At 39.6% G+C, this 23,047-nt stretch overlaps 2 protein-coding genes across 2 annotated transcripts; both read left to right on the forward strand.

Annotated features, from left to right (window-relative positions):
• Positions 1–1,860: 1,860 nt before the first annotated feature.
• LOC102741002 (olfactory receptor 10R2-like) lies at positions 1,861–2,839 on the forward strand. The gene has a single exon (XM_006740869.2). The coding sequence runs from the start codon at positions 1,898–1,900 to the stop codon at positions 2,837–2,839; it is 942 nt and encodes a 313-aa protein (XP_006740932.1). The 5' UTR covers positions 1,861–1,897.
• Positions 2,840–20,425: 17,586 nt separating this feature from the next.
• LOC102740705 (olfactory receptor 10R2-like) lies at positions 20,426–22,528 on the forward strand. Its single transcript, XM_006740868.2, has 2 exons — positions 20,426–20,502; positions 21,514–22,528. Exons 1-2 carry the CDS (start codon positions 20,426–20,428, stop codon positions 22,526–22,528), a joined length of 1,092 nt encoding a protein of 363 aa, XP_006740931.2.
• Positions 22,529–23,047: the final 519 nt, after the last annotated feature.

Raw genomic sequence — 23,047 nt, forward strand, 5'->3', positions numbered from 1 at the left:
GGAAAAGCAGCAATTTTTAATGATTCTTTTGTCTCTGCATTTAGAGAATGACACTGGAGAGATTTTTTTTTTAATCCCAAAATGTTAAAGCAGAAGGTTAATATTGTATGTCAAATGAATATTAAGGGAACAAGTTTGGAAAACCCCTGGAATCATACCTCTTGGGTATTCTGAAATAATTTAGAAGAAGCCCTGGGATATGGGTCATCTATTTTTTCTTCAGCAAGCCTTCAAGCACCTGGTGCATACTAGACACTACTGTAAGTCTGGTAATTGACACGTTGTGAAGTCAAAGACATCACATAATACTAGTGACAACTGAGATTCCAACAATTGCTAACAAAACCAAGAGAAAGTGACAATAAAGCCCAATTCGGAAGTTGTAGGGAGGAGTCAATGTGTCAGTGTTACTTTAACTGAGAATTTAAAGAAGTCACATTAAAAGAAGAAAAAACAACAACAACCACAAACATAAAGTATGGATGATTTCCAGATTTAGAAGGTAGGATAAAAGATGACATGGTTGTTCAAAGTTTTTCAACACTAAAGCATATGTGAAGGAATATACAGTGGCAGTTATGCGTGGAAAGTTATATTGGGGAAAAATATGAGACACAGAATGATTGCCTTAGCTTTGTAGACAATTAAGTGTTATTTAGTTCTGTTAATAGGATTAGGATTTGTCTTGTCAGAAGACAACTCTGAGGTCACAGTGGAAGATGGTTTAGAGTGGAATGAGATATAAACCAGGGGGTCTGTCTATCATGCTCTTGGAGTAGTCCAGACAAGAGCTAATTTCTTACAGAAAAGAAGAAATGATCCTAGAAGTATTGCAGAACAAAAATAGATTGCATTTGGAGGATGAGAAAAATCATGTATTTAAATATGTCTCAGAAATTCACAGCTTACATGATGAGGAGGATTTTGAACGGTTTTACTGAGACACAGAATCCTTGCGAAGAAACAGATCTGGGCAAGAGGTGGGAAAGGACAAGAATGTTTTGATTTAAAATATATATAATCTAGCACTAGGAACAATAACTTATCAGAAGCATTAGGGAAAGTATCTGAGCCTCCTTACCCAGGAATTCACAGACAGATCCTGGGAAAGATGGTCTAACAAGTCTCCAGGTCAGGTATATCAGGGATAAGCTGTGCAACTCAATGGGCAACCAGCAAACGCTGAATCAAACTAAATTCTTCCAGCCATGGTTTTTCTGCAAGGGAAATCAGGCTTACTGTCCTTCAAGGGCGTGGAGAGGAATCATAAAACTAGTTCTAAGACAGAAGCAGTAGGTCTAAACCAAATTAACCTTTAATGAATGACTGCATGGAAATGGGGTAAACTGTTAATAATGAAAAGGAGCTGTATTCTTCAGAGGTCAGCAACACAAAGACAGATCAAGGGTGTTTCCCTAGATGATGAATGTATTAAAAGCAGGTGAGAGGTGGATCCTCAGACATTGGTGCTATTGCTTATGGAATATACATATTAGCAATGTGGATAAAGCTATGACCACGGAAAATCATAATTAACATAAAGTTTCTTTTGAATATTAGATCATCAAATGATTAAGTGGAGAGTACATAAGTCTGCAAGAGTGGAGTGGGGGGTGAAAGGATAGGCTTTATTTGAGCAAATATTATGCCTTCGTGTGAACACTTACCCCAGATTCACTGCTAAAATCATTGGCAGAGAAACAGCACTGTGGATACATATTAATTTAGGATAATTTTTGGTTAATTTATAATCCTTTTTTTCTCTTTCTTTCCAGTTGTTTCTCATTCACACCAGACTGGTGCTGTCTACGTTATGAAGGGTAAATCTCTCTATTCCTCTGTCCCAGAGGTCTCTGGACCTGATCACACTGGCTTTGTTCTGTGGCGTCCACTCTCCATGGCCAATTCTTCCCAGGTCACTGAGTTCCTCCTTCTGGGTTTCTCCAGCTTCGGTGAATTGCAGCCTGTCCTCTTTGTGCTCTTTCTCTGCCTCTATTTGATCATCCTGAGTGGAAACTTCACCATCATCTCCGTCATCCACCTGGACCGCAGCCTCCACACACCCATGTACTTCTTTCTTTGTGTCCTTTCAACCTCTGAAGTTTTCTACACAATTGTTATCCTGCCCAAGATGCTTATCAACCTGCTCTCTGTCCTCAGGACACTCTCCTTCATGGGCTGTGCCACCCAGATGTTCTTCTTCCTCGGCTTTGCTGCCACCAATTGCCTGCTTCTGGGAGTTATGGGTTATGACCGCTACACTGCCATCTGCCAGCCCTTGCGCTACCCCGTTCTCATGAACTGGAGGGTGTGTGGACAGCTGGCAGCAAGTTGCATTGTTAGTGGCTTCCTAATATCTCTGGTGGGAACAACTTTGGTCTTCAGCCTCCCTTTCTGTGGCTCCAACAAGGTCAACCACTACTTTTGTGACATCTCACCAGTTATCCAACTTGCCTGTGCTGAAACCTACGTCAATGAGCTGGTCATCTTCATCTGTGGCGTCCTGGCGCTTGTTGTGCCCTTGATATTCATCTGTATCTCATATGGCTTCATTGTCCATACCATCCTGAAGATCCCATCTGCGGAGGGCAAGCGAAAAGCCTTCTCCACTTGTGCCTCCCATCTTATTGTGGTCATTGTCCACTATGGCTGTGCTTCCTCTGTCTACCTTCGGCCCTCAGCCAAATACTCATCAGGAAAAGACAGGCTGGTGACAGTGACCTACACTATCATCACCCCCCTGTTGAACCCAATGGTATACAGCCTTAGGAACAAAGATGTACAGCTGGCCATTCGGAAAATGATTGGGAAGACTGGGGTTTCTCTTAAGACTTTATAGTTAAAACATTTTCAACAGTACACACATATTTGGGCCAAATGTGTCACTACGTGTTCAACGCCTAACAGTTTCTGGTAATATCTGTCTGTATAAATGTGTGGCCTTAGACAAGTTGTTTGATGTTGCAGGGTCTAAATATTCTCTTAGTAAAGCAGGCATGATAATATGTTCCTCTCAAGGCTGTTGTAAAGATTAAAGGAGATAGCACAGTGTCTGTCACAAAGGTTTGCTCTCCTCCTCCTCCTTATGTCCTTATGATTTATGGTTCTCAAAAGGCTCTTAAAAACTTTTATCTCTTGCTCTATCCCTGGCTTGTTTGCCCCAAAGCCCTGATGGTACTCTTTGTTTAAGGTTACGTCCAGCTTAAAAGGAGGTGCTCGAGTCTGAAGGTGGCTTAGATGTGAGGGCGTGACATGATGGGGAAATCATTTACTGCACTAGAAATTAGAAGGTTTCAACCCGACACTGGTTAAGTCATGACTTTAAGAAAGTCACAATTGTTCTCTGAATCTGAATTTTAAAATATGGCAAATAAAGATAGTATAATTTTTCTTTTCTAATTCACAGGGTTTTTGTTTGTATCTAATGGATCAGATGAAAGAAAGCACATGTAAAATGTACAACTGCACAGAGTGGAAGCTCATATTAATTAAGGCTTTGAGCATCTTTGCAAGGACATTTTATTTCTTCCAATTCTCTGAAAATGATATTTCTGGGTGCCTTTTCTGACTACCCCTTTGAACTGCTTGTTACATAACGTAGAAGATATGCTACATAAATGAGTGGAAAAAATAATCCACCATCCAGTCCCCAGAAGAAGGCTGGAGGAGAGGTCTCCATGGCATTCCACACTGAATCCAGTAAGGAGAGGGAGCTACCCAGTTTCAAAGTTGTCATCAGACTCTGTACTTTGAGAGAGAAGGACTCTGGTGGCCCTCTTGTCCCACATGTCCCCTGTCCAGAAGGTCCTTCCTTAGTACCTCCCAGGGAACCCATCCTTCGCTGACCTGTTGCTTTCCCTTTGTTGTAGCAGATACTCACCTTTCTATGATTTTCACACTCTCTGTCTCTCATATCATACACTGACTCCAATCTTGGCTCACAGATGTTTGAGGTGGTTATGACAATTGGGACTTTTCCTATTACCTATATGACCTGAATTTCAGACACTCTGTCTTCTTGTGTACGGCCCTCGGGACATGCTGGAGCATATCAATATTTTCTTTGAAGCATAATGAATGAAAGTGAAGTTCATATTTCACATATGACTCCATTTCCAGGTGAAATGTAACTGCATTCTCTCTTGTTAAGTTTATTTAGATTTTCAAATTAAAGTAGTATAATCGTCAATAATGCTCTTATATTTAAAAATTATTGCCTCTATTTCTATTTTTGTTTCCCATTTTTTAGGTTTTGGATTAAGTCTTTTTATATTATTTTCATTCTTAGTCGTTAAATAATTAAGACATTTAGAGCACTACATATCTCTATAAGCACGGCATGGGCTATTTCCATTAATTCATTCTGTTCTTTTTTATTTCCTTCCTAACATGTTTGCAATTGTCATTTATTGCCCAAATATTTTTTAGGAACAAGTATTTGTTTATTTATAATAGATATTTCCTTGCTAATATTTAAATAACTTCTATTATTTACTTATATTTTGTGTGTGTGTGTTAGTGACAAAATGTGACTGGTACAAGTCCTATTTTTAGAATTTATTGCATTTTAAGTTTTTTCCAAATTTTTCTCTCTGAAATATTTTATTTAGATTAAAATAGTATCATATTATGGATACCATCTTAATTTTTTAATTAAGTCATTTTAGTATGAGAGATTATGATTTGTTTTGTGTGCACATGTTTTGTCATGGTTTCATTGTGCTCATTTCAAATACTTCACAATTATATTTCTAGCAATACTGACTTATGAATTTTGTTATGAAATCTATTTTTTAAATGCTAAATAAACTTTTTGGGATTTCACACATATATTTTATTCCAAAACCCACTAAAATAATAAACACAAAAGCACTCATCAAGAAGCAAACAGGAGAGGATAATACACAGGAAGGATTAAAAAAAAGTTATAGAGGCAAAAAAAAAAATGATTCTAAGCAGAAGGGACAAAGCTGAAAGGTAGGAAACCTGCACGAGGTGGGAAACCCACCAAAAGCAAACTGGGTCCCAGCACAGAACTGCATCTGGACATCCTCCTCACTCTCAAACCTCCCCAGTACTGTGGAAAAGAGCAAGATTGGTTAATGTCTCAGGAAGGAGGACAGCTTCTCGCTCGGTGCTGCTCAGATCACCTGCAGAAGGACAGATTTCTTTTCTTTGCCCGTTTCATCACAATACTTTGGTAAAACACAATAAAAATGCTAAGTGAAATAAGTTGGTCAGAGAAAGACAAATACCATATGATCTCACTCATATGTGGAATTTAAGAAAGAAAACAGATGAACATGTGGGAAGGGGGTAAAGAGAAAAAGGAGAGAGGGTAACAAGCCATAAGAGACTCCTAATGACAAGGAACAAACTGAGGGTTGATGGAGGGGAGGTGGGTGGGGGATGGGCATTAAGGAGGGCACTTGTTGTGACGAGCACTGGGTGTTGTATGTAAGTGATGAATCACTGGGTTCTACTCCAGAAACCAATATTGCACCACCTAAAATTTAAATTAAAAAAATAAATAAATAAAGTATTAGAGAAATGAAAGGAAAAGAACATCTGAGAGAGGTCCAGTACAAAAGCTGTGTGTGCACTGATGGGATGTCTCAGTAATGTCACATTCTGCAACAGTTGCTCACTGCGTTGCATTTCATACCCATCTCATCACAACTTGATAACAAAGAGCTCAGAGACCAGACCGCAGACTCTCGTCTGATAGGGTTGCTTTCTATTTCTTCCGTGCCAGGATGAGCCTGGGGTTTTTTTTTTTCTGGGGGTTTCTTTTCCAGAGCAGGTGGCACAGCAGGAACTGTGCTTGAAGCAGGGGTGAGTGTGAGCGTGAGCGTGCCTGTCGCCGGCTTCTCCCCACCTCGGCTCCCAGAAGGTGACAGCCCCGCTTAAACAAGTCCCTTAGGAAAGAGGATGATCTCTTTCTGCCAGAGTAACCTCAACAAAATGAGTGACTTTGCTCTGCCTGGCTCTCCTCCTACAGGGAGCCCACCAGTCTTAGGTACACCCACACACAGCTTCTAGCAAGTTTTCCAGTGCCACAGTCTGCAATATATTTGAGCATCCAAGGCTTGCCAGACATCTGAAGAAGAACACGGAGGTCAAGACATAAGAGCAAAATATTTTTAGAGGAAATATAAAAATGCAGAGAACAGAAAATATTATCGTTAATACCTTCATATAAAACATATTGCATTCATGAGAGAACCGTATATCATGTTCACTTTAAGGAAGCAAAACAGCAACAGGAAAGCATACAAACACGATTGGCGCAGCAATGAACTTTCACAGAGAGAACCTAAATAGCTCAAAACCTGGAATATCACTAACATCTCATTACTCTCTCTGCTTTCTACAACAGAAACAGCTCTGGAGGCTTCTCATGTCATGTCTCGTGCTTGGCTGGCTTCAAACTTTGTAAGGTTAGAAATCTAGAGGATGCATTCTCCAGAATTACTTTCAGCCTTTCTCTAGTTCTCCCTCTTTCATATCTGCTTTTCCTGTTGATGGCCTTATCCATTATGTTTATACAGGCATATTCTGATCTTTGCTAGTATTTTGCACATTCTATTATTTCTATTATTTCTATTATTATTCTATTATTTCTTTAATTCCTTTCAGCTTATTCTGAAATATTGGGTAGGGGTTTCCATCTGTTTCATGGATGACTCTTCCAGGCTCTTTCAAGGTGAGCTCTCCAGGAAGCCCACTCTGAGAGGGCGTGGCATGTAGGATGTTTACTAGTAAATGCATGGGATTCACACTTGTGGGATGGCCATCCTCGGCAGAAAAGATGGTCCTGCTGAAGGGACTCCCATCTCGGAGGCAGCGTCAGCCCCCCTGGGGGTGAGTTCTGTAGCACAATGACTGTTCAGAGGGACCTTGTGTTGGGCCAAGATGGCCAGAACTTTAGGAACCCACATCAGTCAATGTTTGGGTGTGGGTCGCTGTGGGAGAGACTGTTACATAGGACGAGCTGTCTGTGTTGCTAATGAAACGCCTGGAGAGGTGGACAGCTGAAGCCTCCCCACCAAGCAAGGGCCCCACCGGGGCAGGTAGCCTTTATGTGGAGGGGAGTCTGCATCTGGATTGTCACTGTACAGGTACACGGCTGATTCCAACGGGGGTGTTGTTCCACTAGATGGTCCCTTGGAATAACTTTGTGGGCGATCTGACTGTGATCTTTGTCTGAGTTCATCTGTGTGAGACTGGTTTTCCTGCACTCCCAGAGAGGAGCCTGGACCACCTTCACACCGCCAGCCTTGTAGCAGGAGGTCCTCTTGTGCTGCCACCAGAAATTATCCAACCATTAACGGAGACCATAAGCTTTCCCTGTTTTGGATGATGTTCTCAAGTTGGCCAATTGATTTTTAGGTTCTTGCCACTGACAGTTGTTTTTTCTTCTTGTTCTCATGATACTAGGATTATCAGGGGAAAAAATCAGTCTTTTCCTCTGCTTTCTCTTTCACAATTTTTAATACCATATTTTGAGTTTCTTGAGTATATTTTGTTGATTTGATTCTTAAAAATGTGGCCATGGGGATTTTAACTTCCCTTTTGCATTCACTTTTCCCTTATTTTTAAATTGAGAAATAATTTACATAAATAAAATTCAAGTATTTTAAGTGTAAGTTATTTATGAGTTTTTGCAAATACATTCACCTACTTAATCACCACAGCAATCACGAAATAAAACAGTTCTATCACCCTAAATATTATTCCATGCCACTTTCCAGCTGGCTTCCTGCCTTGAGACAACACACTATTGATTTCTCTTTTTTCTGGCTTTATTGAGATATATTGGCATATAACATTGTGTAAGATAACAGTGTGTAACGTAACCATGATACACGTGTATATTGTGAAGTGATCACCGCAGTCAGGTCAGCTCACACCTCCATCTCCTCACAAATTACCTTTTCTGTGTGTGTGGTGAGAACATTTAAGATCTACTCTCTCAGCCACTTTCAAGTATATAACACAACGGTGTTGTTAACTAAGGTCATCATGCTGTACCTTAGACCCCAGCACTTACTCATCTTATAACTACAAGTGTGTGCCCTTTGACCAACATCTCCCATCCTCCTCACCCTCCTCCCCTGGCAACTACCATTCTACTCTCTGTGACTATGAGTTCAGCTTTCTGAGATTCCACATATAAGTGAGGTCATACAGTATTTATCTTTCTCTGTCTGACTTATTTTGTTAAGCATAATGTCCTCACGTTCCATCTATGTGGCAGAATTTCCTTCTTTTTTGTTGCTGAAAAAAAAAAAATCTCATGGCATTCTGTTCTTTCATAGCTGTGTAGGCTTCTCTTGTATAAATATGCAAAAATATACTTACCCATTTATCTGTTTATAGACATTTGGGTTGTTGCTTCTTATTGGCTATTATGAATAAACCTGCCATGAACATATTTTGCAAAGGTCTTTTGTGGACATTTGCTTTTATTCCTCTCTCTTATGTCTGGGTAGATATATATTTAATTCTATAAGATGTTGCCCACTGTTTTTTAAAGCGGGTGTGCCACATGAAACTCCCACCGGTTGCTTAATATTCTTTACAACTTTTGGTAAGGTCAGGTGTTTTGTTCTGCTTTTGTTTTCATTTTTCTAAATATATTAGTCATTCTAGTAGGGTAAATAGCATCTCATTTAGTTTTATTTTGTATCACCCTGATATCTAATTGTGTTGAATGCTTTTTTAAAAATTTTCTTATTGTTAGTCATATGCCTTTTTAGCAAATTGTTCTAGTCTTCTACCTATTTTAATAAGACTGCTTTTTTAATTGTTGAATTTAGGACTTATTTATAAACACTGGATTAAAGTTGTTTGTAAGATACATGTATTGTGAATATTCTCCCCGTCTGTAGCTTGCATCTCTGTTTTCTCAATAGTGTTTTTAATGAGAGTGAGCTTTTTAATTTTGATTAAATTTACTTATAAATTTATTCTTTTATGTTTAATGCTTCTTGGGTCTTGTCTAAGAAATATTTTCCTAAATCAAGCTGAAGGAAACCTTCTCTCACATTTGCTTCTAGCTGCTTTCCAGCATTAGCTTTTATATGCGGTGTTGGGTTCATTTATGTTTCATCTCTTAACGAAAGATATCGAGACATAGCTTATATGTAATAAAAGACACCCACTTTTAGTGTATGGTCTACTGTGTTTTGACAAATATTTATACCCATGTACTTACCACCATAATTGATATAAAACATTTCCAACACCCCGAAATTGTCCCACTGCCCCCTCCCAATCAGTTCCCTAGATCACCACTGCATTTGACAATACTAGAATTTCATATGAATAGAATCACATAGCATGTACTTTTTTGGTTTTTGGCCTTTTCCGTTAGGCATATTTTTGAAGTTTATCCACGCCATCTGTGACTTTGGAGTTCATTCTTTTTGTTGCATTGTATAAATAACACTGCAGTGTGTCTATGCAGGCACCCGATAATGGGCATGTAGTTCTTTCTCAGTTTTCAGCTCTTAGGGACAGAGCTGTACAAATATTTGTGTGCACATATTTCCATAATGCATAGAGTTTTTTCATTCCGTTAAGCAAATATCTAGGTGTGGAATTGAGAAGTCATGTAGTAAATCTATGTTAACTTTATAAGAGATTGTCCGACAGTTAGGCAAAGCAGTTTGCCATCTGACACTCTCCACAGCAATGTGTGAGAGTTACCAGTTGCTTGTCATCCTCAACACAACCTATCAGTCTTAAATTCATCCATCACGTAGATGCGTAATGGGATCTGACTGTGGCTGAGCTGGAATGTCCTTCCTGACTAAAGATGTTGAATATCTTTTTGTGTGTCCATCGGCCATTTCTGTATTTTCTTTAGTTGAGTATTTCCAACACCTGTTATTCATTTCCCAATTGGAATGTAACTGCCTTTCCGATTTTTGGATTTGATTGTTTGTCCTCTTATTGGATTGTAGGAGTTCTTTATATTTTCTAAGTACTTTTTTGGGTCATATCTGTGTTATCAAAACACTTCCACCATGTTGTGATTTACTTCTAATTTTCTACCAGTGTCTTTGAAGAACAGAGTTTTCTTTCATTTCAATAAAGTCCAACTTATTGATTTTGAATTGTATAGCTCATACATTTTGAGTCATATTTAAGAAATGTTTGCAAAACCCAAGCTCACTAAGATTTCATCCAGTGTGATTTTTTAGAAGTTTTATAATACCAGCTCTTCCAGGCAAGGTAATGATTCATTTCCAGTTTATTTTTATATGGTGAGAGAAAACAGCAAGATTCTTTTTTCCACCCAAATGCATCATTATTGGAAAGATTATTGAACTGAATTCCTCAGCAGCCTTGTAGAAAATTAATTGCCTATACAAATGTGGATCTATTTCTGGACACCCTATTTGGATCTATTTGTCCACATTTATACTAATTCCAAACTGTCTTTTTAGAGGTAGCTTTGGAATCAGTGCAATTCCCTCTGGATTCCTCCCTCTAGGTTTCTCAGGGAAGCCATCTGTGGGAGGAGCTACACCTCAGAACTTGCTGGGGAGTCACCCTCTGAGGCACTGAAGAAGGCATCCATGGGAAGTGTATCAACATGGAAATTTCTGGGAGAATTGCCAGTGGGAACAGTGCAGCCATTGGGTGTCCCTTGCACTGATGGCCTCCAGTTGGAGGAGAGCACAGGAGACCCAGGAACAGGGTCCCCTTCTAGCTCTGCTGTCCCCTCAGCATCTTCTATTGACAAAGCTTACTGTCATGTCAGCTGGTAGGGGAGAAGTGTTCCAGTATCACGAGAGCAATTACAGAAAGGTTTAGAGCTGAAGTACAATTCCATCCATAATTTTTACAATCTACTTAGGGTTAATGTTGTGACTATACTTGAAATGTGGAAGCCTTGGAATTACATACATCGGTTTATCCTACCTTATCCTTTATGCTAAAGTACATTACATCTCTCTGCATTAAAAATCCATAGGCCCTCTGCCCCACCCCCATCAAAAAAAAAAAAGAATTAAAAAGGGGGCACCTGGGTGGCTCAGTCAGTTAAGCATCCATCTCTTGGTTTCAGCTCAGGTCATGATCTCAGGGCCATGAGATCGAGCTGTGTCAGGCTCTGCACAGGGCATAGAGTCTGCTTGAGATTCTCTCCCTCTGCCCCTCCCCCCACTTTCTCATTCTCAAAAAAAAAAAAAAGGAATAAAAACCCATAGGAAAATGTAGCATTTTTTTTGCTTTATTCATAAGTATTCTAAAGAAATTAAGAAGAAAAAATATTTTTTATGTTTACTCAAAATATTTATAATTTTAATGCTCATTTCTTCTTGATGATAGCTTTTTAAATATCTCTATTTGTTCATATTATCCTGGAAGTAAACATGAGGTTTTCAGAGGATGGATAAATTATTGTTACTTACAGCAATGACTGAATAGGTTCCTATTGACCTAATCCTTCTGGGTTGTGTGATGAGAGCCAGATGTCACCATACACACATGGAGGTCTGTACTGCAGATGAATAACCCTGAAATTAGGCATCTGGGAGCTTATCTAGGAGTGAAATATTTACCTTCCCCTCCTGAGAGAGGGAGAGGGACATGTGCTCCCTTGTTATTTGCAATTCTTTGGAAGATAAACACCTGGTTCCAAGGTTCTAGGTTTCCTCCCCTTTGAGAGGGAACACATACTTCTCAGAAGGTCAATCTGCCACTAAGTATTTAGCAGATTTTAGGTTTCAAGCCTTGTCCTTCAAGTTAGGTTATAGGTTTATTTACTTGGAAAGCCCTAGTTAGGAAGGAAAACGGAAATATATACTTTCTGACACCCAACTACTTGACTTTCTGTCTGGTATAATTTCTCTTTAGCTTGAAAACCTCCCTCCAGTATTTAAGGTAGTTCAAGTCTATTGAGACAAATTTTCTTAGTTTCCTATTAGATAAACATGTCTTTACTTTACCTTCAATCCTAAAGAGTATTTTCAGTGGAAATAGAATTCCAAATTAGTAGTTTTATTAATTTATTTCCTTTTATCATTTTTAGGTTTGTGTTCCACTGTTTTCTGGTCCTAATTTTTTTTTTTTTTTTGGTCTGCTTTCAAGATTTTTTTTAAATTCAATCAGCCAATGTACAGTACATCATTAGTTTCAGGTGTAGAGTTCAGTAATTCATCAGTTGAATATAACGCCCAGTGCTCATCACATCATGTGCCCTCCTGAAAGCTGGTCACCCAGTTACCCCATCTCCTTACCCCCCTCCTCTCCAGCAACCCTCAGTTTGTTTCCTATGGTTAAGAGTCTCTCATGGTTTGTCTCCCTCTCTGATTTCTTCCCATTCAGTTTTTCCCTCCCTTCCCCAATGATCCTCTGTGTTGTTTCTTATATTCTACATATGAGTGAAACTGTATGATAATTGTCTTTCTCTGATTGACTTATTTTGCTCAGCATAATACCCTTCAGTTCCATCTACATCCTTTTTTGATGGCTGCATAATATTCCATTGTATATATATACCACATCTTCTTTATCCAGTTATCTGTCAATGGACATCTGGGCTCCCTCCACAGTTTGACTATTGTGGACATTGCTGCTATAAACATTGGGGTGCAGGTGCCCCTTTGGATCACTACATTTGTATCTTTGGGGTAAATACCTAATAGTGCAATTGCTGGATCATACGATAGCTCTATTTTTAACATCTTGAGGAACCTCCATACTGTTTTCCAGAGTGGCTGCACCAGCTTACATTCCCACCAACAATGTAAGAGCGTTCCAGCAATAGACAACAAAAAGAAATAAAAGGCATCCAAATAGACAAAGAAGTCAAACTCTCACTCTTCATAGATGACATGATACTTTATGTGGAAAACCCAAAAGACTCTACCCAAAAATTGCGAGATCTCATACAGGAATTCAGCAACGTGGCAAGACATAAAATCAATGCCCAGAAATCAGTTGCATTTCTGTACATTAACAATGTGACAGAAGAAAGAGAAATTAAGGAATCAATCCCATTTACAATTGTACCAAAAACCATAAGATACCTAAGAATAAACCTAACAAAAGAGGTAAAGGATCTGTACTCTGAAAAGTAAAGAACACTCATAAAGAAATTGAGGAAGACAGAAAGAAATGGAAAAACATTCCATGTTCATGGATTGAAAGAACAAATATTGTTAAAATATCTATGCTACCCAGAGCAATCTACACATTCAGTGTAATCCCTATCAAAATACCATCAACATTTCTCACAAATTGTTCTTTTTATTTTATTTTTTTTATTTTTCAGTTTGGCTCTGATGTGCTGAGGTATGGATTTCTTCTTATTTATCCTGCTTGAGATATGTTGGGATTCTTGAATTTGTAAATTCATGTCTTGAAGAACGTTTGTGAAATTTCTGGCCATTATTTTTTCAAATAATTTTTCTGCCTTATTCTCTAATTTCATTCCTGTATAGAGCTCCAATTACACATGTGTCAAACTGATCAGTGTGGTTCCTCATGTGCTTGAGGTTCTGTTCATCTGTTTTCATAATTTTCCTGTCTTGTTCACACTGAGTCATTTCTATAGCTCTATCTTCACATTCACTGCTTCCTTCCTCTGTTACCTCCATTCTGATGCCAATCTCATCCATTGAAGTTCTGTGTGGTTTTGTTTTTGTTTTTGTTTTCATATAATGTATTTTCAGTTCTATCATTTTTTTCTTTTTTTTTGGTTCTTTTTCCGCAGTTTCTATTTCTCCTCTGAGACTTGTTATATGTTCACCCATTATAAGTACATTTTACTTTATATCATTGGATACAGTTACCATAGCTGTTTTAAAATCTTGGCTTACTAATTTCAACATCAAATTACATCTCATCAGATCTCTATTGACTGCCTTCTTTCCTGAGAATGGCCATATTTTTCTGGTTCTGTTTATGTAAAATAATTTTGGATTTAAAGTGTGACTTGGTAAATATTATGTTGTAGAGACTCTGTTAAAATAATTTAACAATTGTTGGTGTTTTTAGTTTTAGTAGGCAAGTAACTTGTTTGGACTAAAACTGAAAATTTGTTCCCTTGGGTGGTGGTTCAAATATTTGTTTAAGTCTTTCATATTCTGGGTTGCTTTGAGTCTTGACCACACAGATGTGCTTCGGGGATCAGCAGACATTTGGACAGAACATATATGTAAAATGAATCTCTCTCTCTGGCTCTCCCATTTCCAGGATTCTATCCTTACCTCTCAGCATTCTGGTTACCCCAAACTCTATCTCCTGGTTCTTTGTGCCAGAAAACCTATTGGTTTCCTTTTTGAGTTTTAACCTTTTTACAAACAATGCTGACTCTGGCCTTCATTAAAACTGACAGCTATATCAAAGAGAAGCTTATGCTGTGTACTTACCTTCTTCCAGGTGTTTACTACACACTAGATCTGCCTGCTGTCATCCTATCTTTAGTGCTTTCATGTAGTTGCCCTTTGTGGGTCTTTTTTTTCCAGATTTTGTAATAGTTATCTTCAGGACGGTTGATTAAGTAGACACTCAGTGAGACCAGAAGCAGAATTTCTACTTCCCTTTACTTTTATGAAAGTTTTAACCCCATGATTTAAATAGAATACTTTTATTCAATAGTTCCCTAATTAACTACTTAATCATTAATTCAGTTGGAAATTATTGCAGGAAACAGGAAATTATATAAGCATTTTTCAAAGAAAATTTAATTCAAGTAACTACAAATTACTAGAAAGTTTGAAAGGGTCAAGATTCTGTGACTGGAATTATTGATTCAAGAACACAGGACAATAGCTGAAATCTCTAGCCAAGGAAAGGTTACTGTTGTCACAGTTTTACTGTTTTCTCTCAGTACAACACTTGGGAGCAGAAACTGAGTCTAATCCCTACATTATACTCAAATTCTTGCTATTTTGTTTCTCTGTACAAGCAATATATTAAAAATATGACCTCAGTTTTGCTTCCCATTTTCAGTACCATGAAGAAAACCACAGGTAGAGAGTGAAACTGAAGGAGAGAAGAGAGGAGAGCTAGGAAAACAGACTGAGCTCTGATGATATCATTGTCCAATGACATCATGGTCTGATGACTTCAGGGTCTGATGACATCATGGGCTGATGACTTCATGGGCTGATGACATCACAGTCTATGACTCACAGTTTGCCTGCAGCTAATCTCTCTTTTTTTTTAAGATTTTATTTATTTTGGCAGAGAGAGACACAGTGAGAGAAAGAACACAAGCAGGGGGAGTGGAAGAGGGACAAGCAGGTCTCCTGTGGAGCAGGGAGCCCGACGTGGGTCTCGATCCCAGGACCCTGGGATCATGACCTGAGCCGAAGGCAGACGTTTAACGACTGAGCCATCCAGGCGCCCCTGCAGCTAATCTCTTGATGTGCTGATGTATATTCAGATAAAGGGCTGATGGATTCATCTTCCGTTTTATGTACTGAATCCAGTGTAAGTTGGATTTTTTTTCACTTTTTGCCGTACAATAAGACATAATTTATCTAGGAACCATTTCAAGTGTTTCAGTTGAGATACAAACCCTACCCCCTCCATCCTTCAGTATAGGGCTGGGTAAAAAGGCCTGTGAAGTCAACCACATAGTGCTCCACCTTCTATACTATCTAGGAGGAATCTTGATTAAATTCCATATATAGCTGTGTAGACTGACTCTCTCAGCCTTTTGAATTGCATCACTAAGAATGGAGGTTTAGACTCTCATCTCCATTTTTATCCTGTTATTTGGATAAAGCCAGATGTTGGAGAAAGAAATCTAACACAAAGAGTGAAGCTAGGTCAAATTAAAGAGAGAAAGAGGAAAATACTTATTCAATAAACCTTCATTCACTCAACAAATAGTTATTGAATGTCTATTATGTATCAGGCAATATCCTAGAGATGGGGTTATACATTTAGCAAAATAGGGAGAAAGATCCCCATGGAGTAGAAAACAGATATGTAGAGGAAGAAATAATCATAACTGCACATAAAGTTGTGACACATATTAAAGAGAAGTAAATTATGGATAAGGACACTTCTCAGAGATTGACCTGTGATTCAGGACTCCTGAATTGAGCCATATCTGATCAGATTTGTCCTGAACTTCCCAGTTGTTTAAGCTAACCGAGTCCCTCTTCTTATGCTAAATTGCACTGTATTTCTTTCACTTGAAAACCAAAGGTGCTAACATAACACAGTCATCTTTTGATAATGTAATTTTAACCAGTAGAATATCTATATATCTTATATAGGTAGATCATACAGATGCATCAGGTAGAGAAATACATGATAGACAGATAGATAGATGATAGACAGATAGATGATTCTAAGGATTTGGCTCAAGCAAGCATGGAGGCTAACAAGCCCCAAGATCTTCAGCTGGCAGACTGGAAATCCAGGAGAACCAGTGGTCTAACCCCAGTACAAGACTGAACACCTGAGAACCAGAAGAGCCAGTGTGTAAGTTCCAGTCCATGTGCAGATGCTAGGGCAGGAGAAGACAAACGTCCTAGCTCCAAGACAGGCTGAGAGAGAGAAACCTGTCCTACTCTGCCTTTTTGTTCTATTCAGATCTTCATCCGATTGGATGAGGCCCACCCACATAGGGGAATGCAATCTGCTTTTCTCAGTCTATTAATTCAAATATTAAGCTCATCCAGAAAACCCTCACAGACACACCCAGAATAATGTACAACCAAATACCTGGGCACTACATGGCCCAGTCAAGTTTATATGAAAAAAAAATTAACCATCATATCTTGTTAGTTTTTATGTTAAATAGTAGTTTTAAGTTTAAGTATCTTCTAACAGCCACTTTCATTATATCAAATACAGAAATTTCTTTTTCAGCTCAAAACTGTTTATATTTTATGTATTAGAAATTTTTGTTTTCATTTTTCTTCTCAGGGATTCATTTTAAAAAATATTTTAAATTGTACCTTTGATATATACTACCTTATTTTTCTTCACCTAATATATATATTTTTACTTTAATATCATGCAATATTGTTTATTTTTTCTTCTCTTCCTCACTCTCTGGGGCAGAGAGAGGAGCAATGGAAATGAAGATTCAGGAGAGCTCTCATCTTATAGAATCCTAGAAAATGTAAATATAGAAAGTAGAATTAGTTTCCTATAGCAGTTGCTGGAAAATATAACTAGAACCTATGCTTCATATGTTCACATTATTCATACTTGGGAGTGGTGCCTAATTATAATGTCTACTGGGCAAGAAAGCCGCCCTTACAGCTGTGTGGACCTGCTGCTTTGGGGATGACACATAGTATTTACAAACAAAACTTTACTCAAGACAAAGTGTCTGAATTTGAGTTTAGCTTACATACTTTTCTCTGAATGTGGGATTAAAGCATGTCCAGGGCTATTTCTTTGCTTGCACGCATGGACTATATTGAAATATTTGAGATGGAATTATGTTTCATCTAAGTTTACTGGAAACCTGAGTTTAAACTCTAATAAAAAAAGAATGGTTATTTATAACTTCCTAGAAAGTATCCTCTCATGCCTGAGAAGGAAATAAAAGGCAGGTCCTAGATCCATAACTGTGTCAAAATATGATTCTAGAAATGTGACTAACTGCAGTATTTTTCAGATTTCTTTCTACTTGGAAACCTTAGGGGTTTTTGAACAGGTGCTGGGCAGCAACAAGGCTGAGGACAGGTCAGCGCCCTGGGCAGAAATGCTTATTCAGGAAGATGCACTGAGCAGACCAGATGTCTCAGAAACCCCGGGATCCAGCGGCTTTTTGGAAGGACTCACGTGCACATTTGACAATTGCTGGAAGCAGCTGTTGTCAGATCTCTGCTGGTAGCCTCTGAAAGGGATATAACTGCAAAGAAAAAGACTCTGAGTTAGGATGAGCTCATTTGGGAGTTTCTGCTGCTCTGCAGGCAGCTGCTAGGGATTGCCAATAGGAACATGTCTGCCTGGAGCCACTCCAGGGCCTACAGCAAACAGTGCCATGGGGGCGGACCTTGCTGCCAAGTGCCTTCAATCCCCTCTCACATCCTCGTGTGAGTCACTCATGACTCATGAGGGAAGGTACAGAGGGTGGAATTTTATATTATCGCACCAAAGAGGAAGCATAACAATTTCCAGGGAAGTTCTAGAAATTGCGTTGCCTGAGTCCAGCAGTAGAAGAGTGTGACTTTTACCCTCCTTTCCAATGCAGCATAGGGGATCAGTAGCACACAAATGCAGAGTGGGCACTTCATCGGTTTTTCTCCAGTGCCACAGCCATTCTTGTCTGTCTTGGGTCAGGCCCTCAGAGAATTGCAGGGATGAATGAGGATCACTGGGGGACTCGCCAAGCCCTGGAGGGTGCTACCCACCGGTTTTAGTCCTAATCCCTACTCCTGGGCCAGACACTGATTGGAGACCTTGTTGTCATCTCTAGGAAGCTAAGGAAAAGCAGAGAGTCAGGTCTGTGACCTGCATGCAAACACTCTACCCCTCCCTTCAGTCTTCAAATCTGCTCTTCGCTGCTGTTCTTCCAGGTCTCATAAGACATCACACTTTCCCCCCTCCCTCACACTATGCTCCCACGCCCTCTCCTCAGTGCAAAATTTATGGGGTTCAGAAGAACCTAGACTAACAGGGGGAACTTTGTTTCTTCTTTTGCAATGATAGAATAAGACTTGATTTGTCCTGAGGAAGCCCAAGGAAAGAAAAGCCTTCTTCCTCATATGAAAGACCTCGGAAGAGATAGCCCTGTGTCGCCTCCTGCAGGATGGGTTCTGACATTCATGCCTCTTTTCTTAATCTGCTCCTAATGAGCTACCAGGCAACCTGGGACTAATTGCCAATGCCAGTTTTTTTTTTCCTCTTCCCTTTCTATCCAATTTGACCTGTGAGATTTGAGGTGGTGTTTCCTGCATCCTCTCTCCTCATTGAAAGGATTGGAACTGTGCCAAAAATAATATTGTAACGATGGCTCCCTGGAGTTTTGGGAAGTGTAAATATAAACCAGCATGTTGGCACCACAGCTAACAAGAGACCAAAGAAAAGTTTTTCAGTGATGCTTTAGGGGATACTTCTCAGAATTCTCAGCAGAGGGGGTAGGAATACACAATTTTGGGCATTGAAATGTCAGTCATAGAAAGGAATAGAATAAAGTCATTTCAGAACAGAAATGTTTGTAGTAACATTAATGTTTTAGTCTCATTTGATTAGAAGATCTCTGGGTGTTGCTGAATTCTAATAGCCGTGTGCTAAGGGCACAAAGGGAAATAGCCCCTGTTGGGTTATTTTATGTGGGAAATTAAGTGAAGATAGTGTGTGGGTCCACTGATAGACAAGTGCCAGTCATGGATGATAATTTTAGAAATGTTCGAATTATTCCATGAGCTCTAGTCTCATTAGTGATGGGCACTAATAAGGACACAAGGCATGTGAGGAGAGCAAGGCACACACGTATACAGCAGCTTAAAAACATGGAGGATAGTATAGGGCTTTGGGGAGATAAAATAAAATAGGGCATTACCAGCTGAGCTGTAACAGTCAAAGAGATGGCTTCAAACAAATGCCTTAAAATTTATGTTTCCCAGAGCTCATGGAATGGACTCCTCCTCTATCCACCATCCCTGAAAGACTGGTTCCTTAAGGAAGTCTTCCCTGGATAACTGAAAAAGAAAGGGCAAATACCTATGACTCCCTGTCAAGAGTGAGCTTTCTACATTTAGTTCATTCAACTTCCATTGTCGAATGTCACATGCAACTATTCTGTGGTGACAATGATATACCAGGAAAGTGTAAGAGGGGACGAAAGTTTAAAAAGAGTGTCTAACTGAGATGTTTTCCCTTACGGACCTTCCATTGTCTTTAGACCTCATTGTCCAAATACTGTGTGGACAAAGAATCTACGGCATAAGCCTTAGAGATGGGATCTGAGGAGGTAAATGAATGATACTCCTCTGGGAAGAGCCTGGTGCTGTGCTTTCCTTAGCCATTAAGAGATGCAGAGAGGATTGTGAAGAGCCAGAGTCATAGATAGAAAAATAAAACTGATACTTCTGCTTCCAGCCTTCTCTTAAAAGCAAGGGAACTGAAAGCAGTCAGAGCTGGTGCGGATGAAAGAACTGCACCCCAAAGGTGTGGGATCAGCAGTCAGTTGGCCTCTTGAATTGAGTTACATTAGCTAAGGAATTTCATTTTGCAATCCACACTGTGTTTTTATTTTCTTCAGTTATTTGGTTGTTTGGGATGTTCGTTTATCACTTTATTAAATTCACATTTTATTTTATTTTTTATTTTTAACTATTTTTTATTATGTTTTATTAATCGCCATACATTACATCATTAATTTTTGATGTAGTGTTCCATTTGATTTTAATTGAATTGAGGGGAAAGGATCTGCCCATCCTTTAGTGGAGAAAAATTGCAGGAGCTGAACCCCTCAAGATCGGGTATGTCCAACGCAGTGGTAAGCTCTGTTGGAAATCCAGGGAAAATGTGCAGAGATATAACGGCTCATACTGAGGAAAGGTCTGATGGTTTGGATGGATTTCTGTCTGAGGTTTAAAACTACAATTATAGCAGAACTCTAAATCAGGTTGCTCTTGGGACACCTGGGTGGCTCAGTCAGTTAAGCGGCTGCCTTCGGCCCAGGTCATGATCCCAGGGTCCTGGGATCGAGTCCCACATCGGGTTCCTTGCTCAGCAGGGAACCTGCTTCTCCCTCTCTCTCCCTCTGCTTGTGCTCTCTCTGTCAAATAAATAAAATCTTTAAAAAAAAAATAATAAATCAGGTTGCTCTTCCTGGCAGAGTGGTATGCATGTGGTAAAAGCAATGACCAGCCTGACTGTGAGAACCTGAGATCATTCTAGAGCTACTTTAGTGCACTAAGGCTCCTTCTAACTCCCCTCTGTCCAGTGGGTCAAACAGGTTGTGGGATTCGATCAAAAGACAAACTAACATCAGCATATTATTATTATTACTAAAAATATGCACAAATAGAAGTTGGGTTTGAATGTTGGTTCAGTAGTTTTGAAAAAATAAAACTATAGGGTTAAAAAGAAAATCTTAGGTGGAAATACACTTAAATCACATCCAATAGAAAACGTCAGAAGAGCTAGCCACCACTTCCGGAAGATTAAACAACATGGGTAGCAGAAGCTGACATCTACTAACAGTCTACAATGGGCTTGCGCTGTGCTAAGTGCTTTAATTTCCATAAAGACCCGGGGAGAGAGGTGCTAGGGAACACAGAGGCAGATGAAAAATGGCAGAGATGGATTGTCACACAGGAAATCTTCAGACATCTCCATTCCCTAATTGCTATTCAAAATACGCAGTGTGAAAAAATTACCTAGACCTAAGCACTATAAGAGATGCAGAAATGTCACGGAGACAGGTGTACTCTGAGTTTTGAAACAGCTCCATAAATCGACACGATCGACAGGGCATTCCCTGCCAGTATCTGCCTCCCCCTTCTATTTGTTGTTCCTCAATCATAGTGGGATGAACCACCTGCACCTTTCAGGGTAAATAAACAGTCTGTTCCTTCATTCCTGTTCTCTGTTGGTCAATCTTGGGGACCAAGTCAACCAGGCTATCTTCTCCTCTGTCACAGAGTTCCTGTTGCTGGGGTTCTCCAACCTTGGAGAAATGCAGCTCATCCTCTTTGCTGTATTTCTGTGCCTGTATCTGATTATTCTGAGTGGGAACATCACCACTGTCACTGTCATATGCCTGGATCGCAGCCTCCATGTACCTATGTACTTCTTCCTGGGGATCTTCTCCATCTCTGAGACATGCTACACCTTTGTCAGCCGGCCCAAGATGCTCATAAATCTGTTGTCTCTGCTCAGAACAATCTCATTTATTAACTGTGCCACTCAGATGTTTTTCTTCTTTGGTTTTGCTGTCACTAATTGCATGCTGCTGGGGGTCATGAGTTATGACTGCTATGCTGCTGACTGTCATCCACTTTGGTACCCTGTCCTAATGAGCTGGCCGGTATGTGGACACCTGGCAGCCACTTGTGCTCTGATTGGCTTTTTGTTCTCACTGATAGGCTCCCTGTTAGTCTTTGAACTCCCTTTCTGTGGTCCCAATAAAATCAACCCCTACTTCTGTGACATTTCACCAGTTATCCAGCTTGCCTGTACTGAAACCTACATCAATGAGCTGGTCATCTTCATTGCTGGAGTTCGAGCCCTCATGGTCCCCCTGACTTTCATCTGCATATCTTATGGCTTTATTGTCCATACCATCCTGAAGATCCCATCCCCTGATGGCAAGCGGAAAGCCTTCTCCACGTGTGCCTCCCACCTCACGGTGGTCATTGTCCACTATGGCTGTGCTTCCTCTGTCTACCTGCGGCCCTCAGCCAAGTTCTCATCTAACAAAGACAGGCTTGTGACAATGACCTACACAGTTGTGACTCCATTGTTGAACCCAATGGTGTATAGCTTCAGGAACAAAGATGTCCAGATGGCCATACGGAAAGTGATTGCCAGAGGAAGATTTTATCCTAAAGCTCATGATGAGAATACTTTGCGTCCATGAAAACCTCCTTTCTGAGGATGTAGCAATAATTATAAAGTTGATAATACTGTCACCTTCCATTTCCATAGCATGGCATAGCCTCACAGTGCAAGCTTCCCAGGGTATTATTTTGATAGGCATTGTGGAGTGCAGCCGTGAGTTTGGGTTGATTGTTAATCAGATGCAAGTCTCAAATACCTTTCAACTTGCACAAGTAAGTATTTTGATTTTTCAGAACTGGAAACAGGTGTACTCTGAGTACATAAGAATGATCTTATTCTAGTCCAGGAAGGATAGGTAGCACATTGTGAAAGGTAATTCAATTTAGAAGGTTCAGCCATCACAACTTCTCAGTGATTTAGAAAAATCTTAGAAGGGCCCCTCACAAAAACCGTGGGTAAAATGGAATAAATCTAACTGAAAATTATTACTATAACCATGAGCCTTCCACATTGGAAAGGTTCCAAGGTATCACTTTCAATCACACTCTCATTATGGAGTCCCACCTGCAGAATCCCAGGCTCTGACTGATTGCAAGCT

This window comes from Leptonychotes weddellii, chromosome 6, assembly GCF_054177405.1.
Source record: "Leptonychotes weddellii isolate Sample4059 chromosome 6, ASM5417740v2, whole genome shotgun sequence".
Lineage (NCBI taxonomy): Eukaryota > Metazoa > Chordata > Mammalia > Carnivora > Phocidae > Leptonychotes > Leptonychotes weddellii.